The sequence below is a fragment of the Perca fluviatilis genome, chromosome 20, assembly GCF_010015445.1.
Source record: "Perca fluviatilis chromosome 20, GENO_Pfluv_1.0, whole genome shotgun sequence".
Classification (NCBI taxonomy): Eukaryota; Metazoa; Chordata; class Actinopteri; order Perciformes; family Percidae; genus Perca; species Perca fluviatilis.
The window spans coordinates 29,831,925-29,847,881 of record NC_053131.1 but is presented as its reverse complement, the minus strand read 5'-3'; the positions used below and the strand labels follow the sequence as shown (position 1 = coordinate 29,847,881).

The window sequence follows — 15,957 nt, the reverse complement described above, 5'->3', positions numbered from 1 at the left end:
AATGCCAACAGAGCCATGTCCTCCGCACAACTCTGCCGCTCACTCTTTCTTTTTTTAACAGAAATACTGTTTCCATTCACTAATTCACTAATTAATCACTAATTAATTCCTTTACAAAAAGAAAAAGGAGACGTAGTCCACACACTGAATTTTGCAAGCACCCAAAAATGTAATGCAATGTTGCAACATTTCAAGCAACAAGGTCTGCGTCAGATGTTTGCCTGAAGAAGACCTTCAATATTGCATCATTACATTTTCAGGAGTAATTATTATTTAGGACTTAATTCAGAGCAGCAGCGTGGTGAGTGAGACATGAATCTGTTGTATCTGTTGATGTAAAATATCCAGTGCTTACACAACAGGAAAAATTAGGAATGAAGGCCTAAAAAAAAATTCTCATATAAATAAAGGCCTGGATCTCCATCATCCCATGATATTAATTGAGACAAATTTTACGTGAATGTACAACAACTGAAGATATTTCTATTTCAGTTTTGCCAAACCTCACAGTCTCATTCACTCCCATTCAATTCCAAACAGCACACAAGTCCCGAGACTTTTAGCCCAAGGGTAATCCATCACTGTGCGAGAGGCCGACAGTCACGTCCGACTACTAACTTTTGTGATTGGTCTCACATTAATATACCCATTCGAAAGCCAAATTGAGACAGGATTGGGAGTAACATTTAATATTCACTAGGACACTTTTGGCAAGTGATCTTGGTGGTTACATTGGGACCAAACAATTCTCCGAACAATCCCGAATGAAACCTTCAAATTGGCAACATCTTTTTTATTGGGAGTATTTAAAAAGAAGTGATAAAAACGTCTCCAACCTACAGTGAGCACAAAAAGTTGGAGAACCCAAGAAATAAGAGAAATCTCTAATCATGCAGGAACCGTCCTGCTTGTTTGTTTTTTTTACTAGGAACTGCTGAGATAGCTTTTCACTACTGTCAGCAGCAACGATACATATATTGTTGGCATGTTCCATGACTCTTGCAAAGCATATATAAGTGTGTGTGTACCTTGGGTGTCGGGCATGAGGCGGTGGAAAGACGGGAGGTCGCCTGTGTGGCTCGTGGTGACTCGGAAGGGGTGGAGCTTAAAGAGGCTGAATCTCGAGGAAGCACCTGAACGCCTCGGGAAATGATAGAGTCCGGGATCTACACACACACACACACACACACACACACACCCACACACACACACACACAAACAAACACACACACACACACACACACACACACACACACACACACACACACACACACACACACACACACACACACACACACAATGCTAGTCAAATAATGTCGTTCAGTTGTTTTACTGTCAACTAAAGTTGTGTCTACATGACAATTGGATTTATGGAATGTAAACTACTTATCTACGACTACTGTACTTACTGATGCACACGCAGGGCGCTGTTTCACTAACACACAAATATCACTAAAACCAATCAGGGACAGAAGCCTGAGTACTGATGAACTCTGTTGTGCGAGGCCAGGCGTGTATGCATGGTCAGAATGTTTGCGGGATTAAGAAAACAGTCCTGTGCAGGGCTCCACCCGGGAGAGACAATTGAGTGAAATCTAACTCTTCTTTGTTTGGGAGGAGAGAGGGAGACACACCCGGCGGAGATCTGCACTCTACTGAGTGCACTTTTCTAGTCACAGCTTTTTCCGCTGAAGCTCCAAGATACATTTTAAGCAATTCCGAGAAAGGCATATTTTAAAAGAACTGTTATACTTGTATGACGGACAGGGTGTGTATCTGAAAGACATGATGAACTGACCAATGGCAGGAGAGGAGGGGTGCGTGTGAGTGTCTCACCTGCTGGTCATGAGTACAGGAGCAGGTGAAATGAGTGGGCGGGTCAGGTGTGTTGGCGGCAAAGTAGGGACCCCCCTTAGCCATGACCACAGCATGGCTCGTCTGATGGACACACACACACACACAAATGTGGGCACGTACAAACACACACACACAGACAGACAGACAGACAGACAGACAGACAGACACATGTCCCCATACACAGACAGGTGAATGAGATGAAATGGAGGGCTTCAATCTAGTTAATGAATAAAGACACAAAATGAAATAGCTGCTCCATGGACCACTTCTAAATATTAAAAATGTGGATCCTACTGATTCCTACATGACTTTCAAATTCAATCAAGTGTTTGGAGTTGGCTTGTGAGAGTAGGCCATCTGTATCTTAATACGTTATCTGGACACCGACATCTGAACATGGGCCTTTGCATTTCCGCCTGCAGCCTACTGCACCAGCTGGAAGTAGGTGTGAGTGTAATGTCAACACAGTATATATAGCTAGTAAGTACAAAGTCGACCATAATCAGAGCACTGTAGGAGAGAGTAAAGTTGTATCCAGTGCAACTTTTGGGCAAAAATTCAAGAATAAAAAACATATACATTGGTCGCGTGCTTAACCGCCATACTGTGGGGAAACGTTGCTTTTTTACTGCGGTAAGAAAGGATCCATACCGTCACAGCCTTAATCGGTCCTTCCAGAAAAATGCAGAGTTTTTTTTTTATTGTTGCGGGCAAAAATCCTTGATTATGCGGCACGTTTTCTTAAAAAATGCGATGGAATATGCGGGATATTTATGCAATTTTATGCGATGAAATTGCGGGAACTTGCAAAAACTGTGGTTTCATCATGGCTTCATCACGGGGTTTGCAGCTTTTCGATGATGTTCACATCGCATAATTACTTAACTTCATAACGTTCCCATGGCAACAGGGGGAAATGGCTGTTCTTGTGTGAAGTAAACGCAACGTTTTTCAACTTTCTGCTAAGATATATGTGACTATTTTGCAACAAAAATGTGGGGATTATGAAATGCAAGCCCTGAATATTTTGCGCGGAAATCTGCAATTTATGCGAACTTTGGCTGCGATATACTGTACAGTAAATCCCAATGCGTTAGTGTTATCCAGATAAGATCTTCAGATACAGTTGTATTAAAATACCAGCTGTAAATCTCTTAATGTCTCATATTTAGGCTGCAAATTAACATGCCAAGAAATGTTGTAAAAAAATTATCAAGTATTATTTGATCAAACAGCAGTTTTTCTACACTAGAAATATTTGTATCTAATTAAAAGGAGAAATAAAGGCAGGAATGTTTCTGAACATTTAGTGAAATGCCCTGCTGCCTTTCAATTTTATTTTTTACAACTTGTATGTGATTTTTCTTTTTTTTTTTGGAGTCCTGCAGCAGCCTATAGCATTCGAGCAGGAGTTGTCTGTAGTACAGTACCCTGCTGCTGCAATGACCCAATTTCCCCACAGGGATCATTAAAGTTTCATGTCAAGTCTCCAGCAGCAGCAGCATTGGTAGTGGTGTTTCCTGTCGACTGGTTACCTTGGCAGCGATAGCAGCTGCGGTGATGTGGGAGGTACCATGCTGGTGATGGTGGTGGTGGTGGTGGTTGTGCGCATGTCGAACTCTCCTCCGGTCCTCCTCCTCCTCCTCGTCCTCCTCTTCCTCACACTGGGTGCCGCGCTCCATGGTGTGCATGTTGGCGTTTGTGTCGATGTGCGTGTTGGCCAGCAGAGGGGAAGGGGAGGGCAGCTGCTCCAGGGCGGCATGTGTGGATTTAACCCTGACCGCGGCTTCACGCAGCAGGTCAATGGCGTGGGGCAGAGCGGGCAGGATGAACTGAAAACACTCCTGGAGGAAACAGTACCGCGCACGCGTTAAACTCTAGAGCCCTTCCAAACAGAAATCAAAGACTTGACATAAACCGTGAACTTAGAACTAGTCAACTATAAATGATGCCGTCCCATTAGTCAGGAACAAACGTCACCTTCTTTCACCCTGGATTTGCAGCACCCCTAAAGGTTTTGAAACACTGTGGTGAGATACGTTGTTTCATCAACCAATTAATAATTGCATCATGTCAATATTAAACTGCTATTACCAAAGATACTGGGTTTGATCTAAGAGAAGAACGAATGAGAAATTAGTAAATATTTCAAAAATACATCAGTGGTTGTTGACAGTAATAATTTAATTTTGATGACGCCAAAGTTTGAGGTTTTGTGACATGTAGTCACTTTCTGATTTCTGGCAGTAGCGGGATTGCAATAGCCCCATGCTTTTATTACTTATAATGTAAAAATAAATAAAAATATTGATATCATTTGATGCTGGGCAGGTAGCGTACAGTCATTTTATGGAGCTTTTCCACTGAAAACAGCTGCCTGCTTTTGAAAAAACAACAACAGATTTTTGTCAGGAAGAGGCCTATCGTATAGCTACGATGAAACATCAGATCACTCCCATACTGGGGTTTATTTACATTAAAAAAAAAAGTCTAATAACTTTTGGTTCCCTAATAGTGCGGTACTTTGTACAGCATAAAAGAGCAAAATACAGAATCTAAAGAGGGGGAAAAAGCAACGGTTTTGGAAGACCCAAGTAACGGCCGAAATACTTAGGACAGGGACGCAACACGCCATATAAGGGCGGCAGTGTGGTGTTTACCGTTTGTTACCTGCTACACAGAGTCCATCTTTGTTTTTGACCGTTGGAGGGCAGCCTAGCTAGAGAAACAAAGATAAACCAGCCACGTGTGCGTGGCCTCTGTGGTCAGTGTAGCAGTTTTAGTGGATTATAAAGTCCCTGTACGGACCGAAGAGTGTGGACTGGTAGCTAGAGAGGTGCCAGCTGACCTCCTGGGCACTGCCAAGGTGCTCTTGAGCAAGGCACCAAACCCCCCCCCCCAACCGCTCAGGGCGCCTGTCCAGCAGTAGCAGCCCACTCACTGTGATATCTTTAAAGGACCTGAGAATGTGTGTGTGTATTTCAGGCCTGTGTGTAGTGTGTTCTAACAGAGTGTAAAATGGTAATTTCCCCACCGGGGATCAATAAAAAGTTAAAGTATTAAAGTATAATGGACGCCCTCTGCTGCGCCAAAAATGTTGCGCCTCTTCCATGCCCCATGTATTCCGGCCGTAAATCAAGTCCAAGTCCTAAACTTTGATTTTCAAGTCCTTAACAAGTCATCATGCGTTCATCACCAAACTTAATGCAATTTCAAATGAATTATACTTGCCAAATTAGATCACCTTTTAATAGTTAATGTAATAGTAATCAAAACAGAACAATACATTTTATTTTATTTCAAGTCTAGCCAAAACATATAAGATCTGTGACTCAACAAAGTCCTGTAGAGCTTTAGATTCTCATAATAACGTACATGACATGAGTAAGGGTGTAGCAGAGTTCAGAGTAAGCACAGTTCAATAATCCCACCTGAGAGCCCTTCTTGCTCCCTGGCAGGTTGATGATCAGAGTTTTACCACGGATACCACACACTGGCCTGAAGACAATGCAGTAGAAAGCAGATTAGAGCATGAGAGGATACCACACACACTAATCTGGTTAGATAAAAACAGATTAGCAGATTACCACCGCACATCCTGGTGTACACAGTCTAACTGTCTAAGTGACAGTGAACACAGTAATCTTCACCTGGACAGCATGCCTAGCGGTGTAACGTTGAGTGATCCCATCAGCATGGCGAGAGCCATACCCGGAGCCTCTCGCTCTATCACCTCTCTGGTGGCCTACAACACAAACACCGGTTCTCAGTTAGTTAACTAGTTTTAATTCTTTGGGACAAACAAGTGCTTGAAATGTCCCAAAGAATTGTAGTTGGTATATAGGATACATTTTCAAAGCAATTGGTTCAATTCGCTCAGATCAGACGGGGCTTGCTAGTTAAGTCTCCAACTGTCCTGTGGTCAATCATAGTTATTATTTATTGTTTTAATTACACTTTTGTTTAAATTTTGTGGCTGTCTGTACCTCAGGTGTAACATCTCGTGGTGCAAAGCCAGTTCCTCCAGTAGTGAGAATGAGATTCAGCTGCTGTTCATCGCACCACTCCAAAAGAGTGTCCTGTACACATGTAAACACACACACACACACACACACACACACACACACACACACACATACACACATACACACATACACACATACACACACACACACACACACACACACACACACACACACACACACACACACACACACACACAGTTAACAACTACACCATGCATCCTCTTTACCTGACATACTATGGGCCTGACAGGCAGCTGCAATAAATAAAGACACTTTCCTTCAAAGAAACACCTGGGGTCATACTTCAGTAGTGACAAACATCTGGCCTGCTCTAAGGTGCTGCTCAGTACCTCAGGAGAGAATTTCCCCACAGGGATTAACACAGGATCATATCTAGTGCATTCACTTGCTAGAAAAGCATTGAGGAATCATGACTGGATAAGTGTTGGATGACAGACGGATGGTTGCTGCAACAGCTAATAAGACTTGTGAGCCAAATGAAGATTCAAGAAGTATGTGAGGAGGAATTTGCCACTCTTTACATTCAGTGCCTGTGTCACGGTTATCAAGTGTGTCTTCTATGACACACTTGTGAAACAGTGAAACATGTTTTAATGCCAGTGGAAAAGTGTGTAAAGTCCACACTATTTTCACCGCTTATTGGTATGGGTCTCCTTGACTGTGAGTGATGCGATTTCTAGAGAGCTCAAAGTGACGACACGTACCTTTATTTCATCGATCTCATCTGGAACAATCTTGTAGGCTGCTATGACTCCTCCCAGCCTGCAGGAGGGGACAAAGATAGAGCAAGTGTAATGTCGGCGTACATGCATGTGTATGTGTAGAATAAAAGTTGCATTAGGTTACAAAAAGGCTGTGTGCAGTCATTGAGGAAGTGGCTGTACTCCGGGTGAACTCTGATGGACATAGAGAGCCAAAGTCCTGCCCCTTCCGGTGGACCTCATGGGACCTTAACTCAGAAAAAATATGAACGGCAGTGATTGATTTTTGATCCCGTTTGAATTGAGCCATGGATTACAAATATGATGTTCGTCAATTTAAAAGATAATTTTTCAACCGAAGAAAGTCTCAGTTAGCCGTAGGTTTGTCATTTTTTTTTGTTGTTGTGTGAAACCGCTCAGTGAACTACATCTCCTGTCTCACACAATCTACCTCACCTAGCTTGATGCTTGGCTTGCTAGCTAGCTAGCTAGCTTAGCTCTGTTAAACAACACCTGTAATGTTATCTTACCTGATGTGTTTTATCTGAAGTGTTTTCAGCAGATAAGCAAAAGAACAAGCGAGAGTAACGTTACATCCCCGGTACAATACACACAGACATCGTAGCTTCAGCGAGACGTCATCCATGAAGCGTGTAGTCTTTCTAATTACGTATTTTCACAGTCTTATACTTCAACAGTTTAACAATAAACTGAGACTTTCTTCTTTTAAATTGACGAACATCATATTTGTAATCCATTGCTCAATTCAGACGGGAATCCAATAAAAATTATTATCTCTCCATTGACTCTCGTTCATATTTTTTCCAAATTAAGGTCCCATGGACCGGAAGTAGAAGGGCGGGATTTCGGCTCTCTATAAGAATGCATTGGGTAACAGAGAGATAAGCAGAAAAACAGGAAAGACAGTTCAAGTTAAGAGAATAGAAGAAGAAGTTGCACCACACAGAGGACCTTGGTGTGTGTGTGTGTGTGTGTGTGTGTGTGTGTGTGTGTGTGTGTGTGTGTGTGTGTGTGTGTGTGTGTGAAATATAACAGTTTCTGTCTAAGAAACACCCCCCTGTTAGGAGAGAATAAAAACGCAGGGAAATCTTAGATCAAAGTTCATTTCGGAGGAGATCTTGGTGGACCAGCTCTGACTTAATGTCTGTTGCCAGGGAAACTTAGGTGCTGTTTGTGGACCCACAATTGTTTACCAAAACGTGTTTTGGTAAACATTAAGGAATTAGGTAATTGGAGTCAGATTTGACAGCCCTTAGGGCCTTATTGTAGACATAATTCCCATTACACATGCCAACATTTGTTTAATAAGATGGCGAAGGCATGAAGAAGGCATGAACCGCCCTACTCTCCCTCTGATTGGCTAGTACTTGTTGCCTTCGTTAGTTAGGTTGGTTAGGTTTAGGCAAGAGGAGTGGGATTACTTAGGGGAGGATAACCGCGATTTTCCACTGGGCACGTCTGTGCTGTGTTCCGGCTTTGTTCCGTCCTCTGCCACGCGCCATACCACACTGGGAACATATCGCAGATTATAATGTCTCTCTAAGTACTTTACAGAACAATTTGTTTATTAAGCTAGCATCTACCTTCCACTCCAGGCACTCCTACAGGTAACTCCATGCCTTCTCTTTTCTGGTGTTGTCCATGATTTTTAGCCACTTCAACTACTGCCTAACAAGTTGGTGTCAAGCAAGTCAGACCGCAAAAAGACCTCTCGAAAGGTTATACAAACAAGCCATTAAAGTCATGGATAAAAAACCAAGGCACTATCATCACTGTGCTATTTTGAAAAAACACAGTCTTCTAAACTGGGACACTATTCATAAGTTTGTAGATATGAGTCTCATATATAAAGTAACACATGATTTGGCCCCAGCTCCTCTAGCAGAGTTCATCAGCCAAAGAAACGGCTCTGATCGTGTTACTCGAGGCGCGGCCAGAGGGGACTGTGTTATCCCTCTGCGCACGAGCGCTTTCAGTCGCTCGGCCTGGTCAGTGAGGGGCGCTTCAGAATGGAATTCAATTCCTGAAGAAGTTAAAAAGCTCACCACTTACAAGGCCTTCACAAAAAATTTGGCTCATTAACACTTATGTCTGCCAACATTAAAATCAGAGCCTATCGCACTGTATTACATATTCTATATAACGTAGCTTTTTGAACTTGTTTTTTATGTGTTTTAATATTGTAACAGGTGCTGTGTACCTTAGGTATTTTACAGTGTTGTTTATATTGTGGCTATCAATCTGCCCTAGACTTGTTAATGTTTCTTCATGAATGTATTTTATTGCTTCTTTTACATCTTGGCCAGGGGACTACAGATGAAAAATAGCCATTTGGCTAATTCTGGCTTTTTTAACCATGTTTGTTCATGTGTTTTATGAAATTGCACTGTCCCCTTCTAAATAAACCAATAAATCAAATCAAATCAAAAAAGGATCTGTGATGTCTGTTATGTTTTTCCACCTCCAAGATTAATCTCTGATCATCTGTGGTGTTGTAATGGAGACGTATATAATAATAGGGGGGTCTTGTAAATTGACTGGATACTCTCGCTTCACTTCCTGTCCGGCTTTCCAAACGGCCCGTGACTCGCGAGAAAATAGAACTGGCACGTATCTTTAGCAGAGCGGAGAGCCGCTTCTTGGACATGTCGGGGTGCGGCTGGTGGAATATCAAGCAACGACTTGAATGGTTCGATTGATCGCAGCCATTTTCCACTGGGCGCGTCTGCATGCGTTCCGGATGCACCGCCACCCCTGTGAGCAACCAGAACGAAGCACAGACGTTCCCAGAGGAAAATCGAGATTAGAATGTCAGGGTAAGCCGAAAACAAAGACAGAGTAGGGCGGGACATGCCTTCGCCATCCTGGGGAAAACATTTTATTTATATGCATCTAATTTTTTATTTAATTTGATTTAAAGCAAAAAATATTTGCGTGTGCATCAGAATTTGTGGACCTTATTTTGTTATATGTGGATTTATTTTTACATTTATGTATAACAGTAACTATTTTTGAGTATAGTCATTTGTATATAAATCACAAAATACATTTGTGAATGTGTGGATTCATTAACATTGAGACTGATCTGACTCTATAATAGACCGTGTGTAGACTCACAGTGAGGGATCATGGACCAGGTCTTTCAGGTTGACTCCACTCCTGTCCTCAGCCAAGTTATTGAAACAGCTGTCACTGACTGAAGAAGAGAGAAGTTCAGAACAGAACAAGCATGAATACGATGCACTTTTACTACATATTTAAAATAAAACTGATCATTGACATTGGTTGTCTACAAAGAGATTGGAACCCCGGCTGATACTAATGAGACATTTCAATTAAAGTTCACACATGTATACTTTATTAATGTTATTGCCCAGCATTTTAATTGACCGTGTTTGCATCTCAGTGTCTAATTACTGTTTTACATGCCTGAATATATGAAGCTACAGTATTCCTTTATAGTCTACGAACAGCGGATATCTATTCACTCATGGTCTATTATTATTTTATTATGAATTGCTAAAGTAAAAACTTCAGATTGTCTAGATCCACTTTAAAGATATTGTGTAACGGTGATTTAAAAAAGTTGCCCAGCGTGTCTTACAATTTAATCAGTCAAACTTCAGACTTTGTTCTAGCCTGGTTCTGGCTGTGTCTCCATGTTTCCAGTCTTTAATACTCTAACGCTAGTATAAGAGCATTGATAAGTTATGGTTAGGATAATCGTCTAGAAAGTTACCCAACTAAATCTAAATGATACCAAACATCTACAAGTAGTACAAATAGGTTATGCTCTCATAAAACAATGGATTGGAAAGTTTGTAAGTACACCAGAAGTTTGTGTAAATAACAATTGCCTGCTTGCTTCTGCTCTCTGCTGTTGTTGCTGCTGTAAGACGAGTGCTTAGGGCCGTCTACAAATTACAACACCGAAAAGAGATGCAACAAAAATATTTTTTAATTTAACTTTTTTTTTTAAAGTAAGTGTTGTAGTATAACTAGCAGGAGACAAGTAATAATTGAGGTAAGTTTGGAGACATTACCTTATTTAATCATTAAATTAATAAATATTTTTGTTGTATCTCTTTTCGGTGTAGTAATTTGTAGACGGCCCTAAGCACTCGTCTAACTGCAGGTAGCAGCAGCAGCAACAGAGAGCTGAGGAGAGCAGGCAAGTGTTCATAAACTTCTGGTGTACTTACAAACTTTCCAATCCATCGTTTTATGAGAGCATAACCTATTTGTACTACTGTAGACATTTGGTATCATTTCGGGCATTATTAGTGGGGTAACTTACAAGATACAAACGTGGGTCCATTAGCCCCTGCGCTAAGCTATTCCGCTGATAACGCTACTCTAGCTAACTCTCCCAATGTTCGACCCAGGTGAAAAAAGCTTCTGGGGGGGTGTTTGGCTCGAGGTCATGGTGCAAAGGACCCTAGGGTGAATTACTCCGAACCATCACTTTAAGTCCAGAGATGTATCAATCTTCTCATCTAACTCTTTGCAAGAAAGCGAATAATCGTACTTCCCAAAATGTCAACATTTCTTTATACAAATAAAAAAAAATTCAATTTACAGCTATAGTGCATAGTTTCTGTCGCCCCCATGAGGAATTCTAAGTAATGACAACACCACTGTTGTTGCACCCACATGACACAAGCCTTCCGTTATCGTGCACATGCCCACCCCTCCTCCATGCAGTTGCTAGTAGCCAAAGAGGACACTGAGAATTAAAAAAACCTGATGGACTCTTCAGAAGAGGTAATTATCTTTTCTCGAGTTTCTGCACGAGAATGTTGCCGGACGACAACAATTTCTAAACACAGCCATGCTGAGAAATCCAGAGAGAAATAGCTTTGTATCAGCTCATTTGGCAATGGCTTGAATGTAACAGACGTTCTTTAATATAAAAAAAGTTACGCACTAAAGCTTTAAATCAATATTAAAATGAAATTTTTAAACACTAACACAAATCTAAGTGACTAAACTGACTTCATAACAGAAAACCCAAGCGGTCTAAAAGTGAAATTTATACACATAAGTAGGCCTATGTGTTATATAAGTGTTATATGCTTGATTTGAATATTGATCCCAATGTTGATATTTTGTATTTACATACCTCAGTTTCAAATAATCTCAAAAGTACCAGAACATAAACATCTTCAAAAACTAACTCTGCAGATTATACTCTCCAAGAAGGTAGGAGAGTTTATTTCCAGCTTTCCAAATGATATTAAGATGTTACAATAGCTCTGGAACAATAGTAGCAAACACATGCGTGGATACAACCAGCCTGAACATATCACTCACAGACCCAAACATGCATAAGAAATGTTCTGTATTAACATATCAAGTCAAGTTGATCACTGGTCAGTGAGTGTGAATAGAGGAATTCACCTTAACAACTTCTCTCATTTCTCTTGCTCTTTAGACTTTTATCATCAGAGAGAATTTAAGAATTTAGCCATGTTTGACACCACAAAAATAATCCCATTCAGATCCCTATTTTCCAAATAGATTATTCTGATATAAAGGGAAACTGCATTAAATGCAGTTTTGGCAGGTTTGGCTGTATCCAATAGTGGGGATTCAACAATGAGACTTCCTGGCTTCTACCAAAGGTTAGATTAGGGCTGGGCGATATGGCCAAAATCTTCTATCCCGATATACAGTAGGTCGTTTCATATCTCAATAACAATATATATCACTATATAACATGTTTTCTGGTAATTCAATACATAAATATTCTATATGAAATAACCACATGGCGGAGCCTATTTTTGTATACTCCTACATGTGAATGAAATACTTGACAAATGAAAAGCACTGAGTATTTTCTCATTTTATTAAGAACCTAAGTGCAAAATGAATGAATGAAATAATGTGCAAAGATCAAAACGTAGTGTCGTCCAAATGATGTAAATATTGCCTCAGTTCTGCTGCTGTTTTTTTGAAATTGCAATAGAAAATATAGAAAAGTATATATGATACAGTATATGATGTATTAGTACATTGGCTTTATTAATCTGTGCCTATTGTATTTTACTAATAAAACTGATGAGCTTATTGTAAAATGAACAGAATGGTTAGATCCTGTGTGACTACACAGTGTGCTGATTTGATAGAGTGAAGCCAACTGAGATTGCCTCCCTTCTCTCCAAAAACTGAGAAAACAAATGTCACATACTGATATATAATCTCTCAGTAATGGATAAATCAAAGCTAAATTAGGTAACTGTTGTGAAGCTTTTTGGCTTTGACACAAACTAGGGGCACCTGGATGTACCTTCCTATTCATTTTAAACACCCTCCAAAACAGGATTTTTTATGGCACAAAACTTACATAAACAAATATTTTTGATAAGGATCTCTTAAATTACTTTTTTTTAAAGAATTGTAACCAGGTTATTTACTGAGTCTGACATTTTACAGTTAAAAAATAAACTTGTCAGAGCTCTCTGGAGAACAAACTGTGATTTTCTAAATGACAAAATATATATATATATATATATATATTTCTATATTTCTATACTGCTATTTCTTGTTAATTATTGGCCAACATATACACCATCTGTGATAAGCTAATGTCAGCTGACTGCTAAATATACTTTAATTGCAATGGTGGAAGATGTAGGCTACTCAGATTTTTACTTAAGTCAAAGTAGTAATGCCACAGTGTAGAAATACTCTGTTACGTAAGTAAAAGTAATGCATTCAAAATCTAAATTAAGTTAAAGTACAAAAGTATTACAAAGTAAGAAATTTCCTGAAACAGCTGAGCTGAGAATATAGCTAGTTTTTCACAAATGCTCCTCGGTTCGGGGAAATACTGTTGGAGACTATTTTTGGCTACAGATTAATAGACATTTGGTGCTTTAGTCAGTATTTACAGAAACAGGAAGGTGTATAGGTATTGAGTCGAAATAAACTACAGTGAACGTCACCCACTGCAATGGTGTTGTCGGAGGAGTCATATGTCAGGCTTTGGATACATACACAATAGTTCTTAGTAGGGTCAATTCATTGTTGGTTTGGGTATTTTTAATGGAATATGTTGTAAAATATAGAATTTCAGCAGCTTTCGTCATAAGTAGTTTCCCCTTTGGACATTGCTCTCTTTGGCAAAGCCATAGCCTGTGTTTGAAGTATTTCCAAAAGTATTTGGCCTAAATTTAGCACACCTCGTACAGTGTGTAGCCTGGCTCCTTCTGTCCAGTTATCACAGAAGGCAATTTCTCATATCTTTAGTTTTCCTAATGCTGTCTAACAATTTGCCTAAAACAAATTGTTTCATTGTCAATATTATTTTATATAATTTTTATTACACCTTTTGCTCCATATATGCAACCTTAAGCAAGCCTTACCTCAACTTTTCTAAACCCCATATGTGACCCCAAACTTGACTTAATTGCTCAGTTAAAATGTCTTGTGTAAACCCGTCAAAACACACACACACACACACACACACACACACACACACACACACACACACACACACACACACACACACACACACACACACACACACACACACACACACACACACACACACACACACACACACACACACACGAATGGGTTAGGAACGTGTGTTAACATGTGACATGAAGCTGTAGTTGTCAGCTGTATGGGCAGCAGGGTTAGCTGCTGTTAGCCCATATGCTAGCTCATCAAAACCTCGACAGACTTCCCAGCCAGCTGCTGGGGCGAATCCTCTTAACATTATTCTCACGTCTCCCCCTGCCTTGTCGAGGAGGCAGCAGGGCTGCTGGTGACTGGTGGCTGTCACACGACTGTAACGTTATACTGTGGTCCCAGTCGAGGCGAACATCAGCTGAGCTAATTAGGGAAGCTGCTAAAACAACCTGCACAACAGAATTCATTTCGCTTTGGCATTGCGCCTTGCCTTCTAAATAGCTTTTAATAGCTACCAAACGCACAATTTATGATTAACGTTAATAAATGTAAGGTTACATTTCTGAGTTCAACCAAAAACACACATGAAGCCCGAATGAAATGGCCGTCAAAGGGAACCATAAAAGAAATGTTAATGAAGAGCACCCTCAAGAGCTGCAAACATATCGGATCTGCAAAGGGACATGAATAATGCAGCTGATGTAGGCTCGGTTTCGTTACATTGCTAGAAAATATAACGTTCCCTTGCGTCAATATCGCAACATACAGCACAACAAGATCGGAAGAACGGTGGTTTTGATTTCAAAATAAAAGCGCCAATCTTAGTTAAAAACTCAATGCAGTACTTCTCGCCAAGCAATAACATTGAACCCCCTAATTTTGAAAGTCTTTGCTGGGCGGTCTTTTTCCTACTGTCTCAATTGACGCTAATGTTAATTAAAATATATCACTACAATGTAGTGTAGCTATCTCGTACAACACTGAATATGACCATGGATGCATTATGGTGACAGCCAGTCTTCCCATGTAAATACGTCATAAACTGCACTACACAATTGCAAATAACGTCGTTACAAAGCAAATTCCATATCTATCCAACCTGTCAAGAGGCAGGAAGCTAACGTTAGCTGCGGTTAGAGCAATGACAGTCAACGAAACCGGTTAGCTTAGCATACTGGCTAACGATAGCTAGCTCGGCAGCGAAGACAGCTCGTATCGTGACACCGACGTGCACGGGCAACCGTCGGCAAAACGCCACAGAGGTGCACTATTAAGAAGAATTTTATCAAACAGTCTCCTTACCCGTCAGAATCCCCACTCGGGTCTGATGGTCGTGGTTGGTAAGCACCATCCCGTCCGCCGCCATGTTTACAACCTCTGTCTGCACTGTGCCGGGGCACATACATAGAAACAGTGTGGTGGTGTGCGGGCTGCTGCTGCTGCACCTCTGGAGGACGACTGTGTGTGTGTATGTGTGCGTGCGTGCGTGTCCTTTGGTGTAAGTGTCCTCCACTAATAAGTGAAGATTTGGGACCGCCTCAAAAACACTGTGGTAGACACTAGGACGTCAGGACTCGTACTTTGTGAAACCCCCAAATAAGAGTAAGGTGATCCTATGTGTGAAGTAACCTATCACAGAGTCAGTACTCCTTTTTGTACCAAATTTAGTCTCTTATAGGACAAAGTTTCATAACACCAGCAGTAAAATGTCTTCACTGAATACAAAAAAGTTGAGTTTCTAGTTATATTGAAGGGGACATTTGGGCCCCCCTAGCCAGTTAATCCAGCCCTGACATACACACACAGTGAAGAGGATGGACAGTGGCAGATGTAGGCTGTCTGAAGGACAGGGGCAAAAAAAAAAAAAAAAGGAACCAGCTGCAGGCAGAGAGGCACCAGCGCACAGTACATTT

General features: G+C 40.8%; 1 protein-coding gene across 4 annotated transcripts in view; it reads right to left on the bottom strand.

Annotated features, from left to right (window-relative positions):
• gphna (gephyrin a) overlaps nt 1–15,629 on the bottom strand; it is a 33,233-nt gene extending 17,604 nt beyond the window's left edge. Inside the window, exons 1-9 of one of the 4 annotated variants that reach the window (XM_039786104.1) lie at nt 15,347–15,629; nt 9,743–9,821; nt 6,608–6,665; nt 5,844–5,936; nt 5,508–5,602; nt 5,289–5,355; nt 3,393–3,701; nt 1,837–1,938; nt 1,029–1,166 (exon numbers count right to left, since the gene is read on the bottom strand). In XM_039786104.1, coding sequence (XP_039642038.1) covers nt 1,029–1,166; nt 1,837–1,938; nt 3,393–3,701; nt 5,289–5,355; nt 5,508–5,602; nt 5,844–5,936; nt 6,608–6,665; nt 9,743–9,821; nt 15,347–15,446 — 1,041 coding nt within the window. In that variant the 5' untranslated portion in view covers nt 15,447–15,629. The remainder of the gene's footprint in view (nt 1–1,028; nt 1,167–1,836; nt 1,939–3,392; nt 3,702–5,288; nt 5,356–5,507; nt 5,603–5,843; nt 5,937–6,607; nt 6,666–9,742; nt 9,822–15,346) is intronic. The other 3 variants (XM_039786105.1, XM_039786106.1, XM_039786107.1) reach the window with 3 other exon arrangements.
• Between the last annotated feature and the right edge of the window lie 328 nt (nt 15,630–15,957).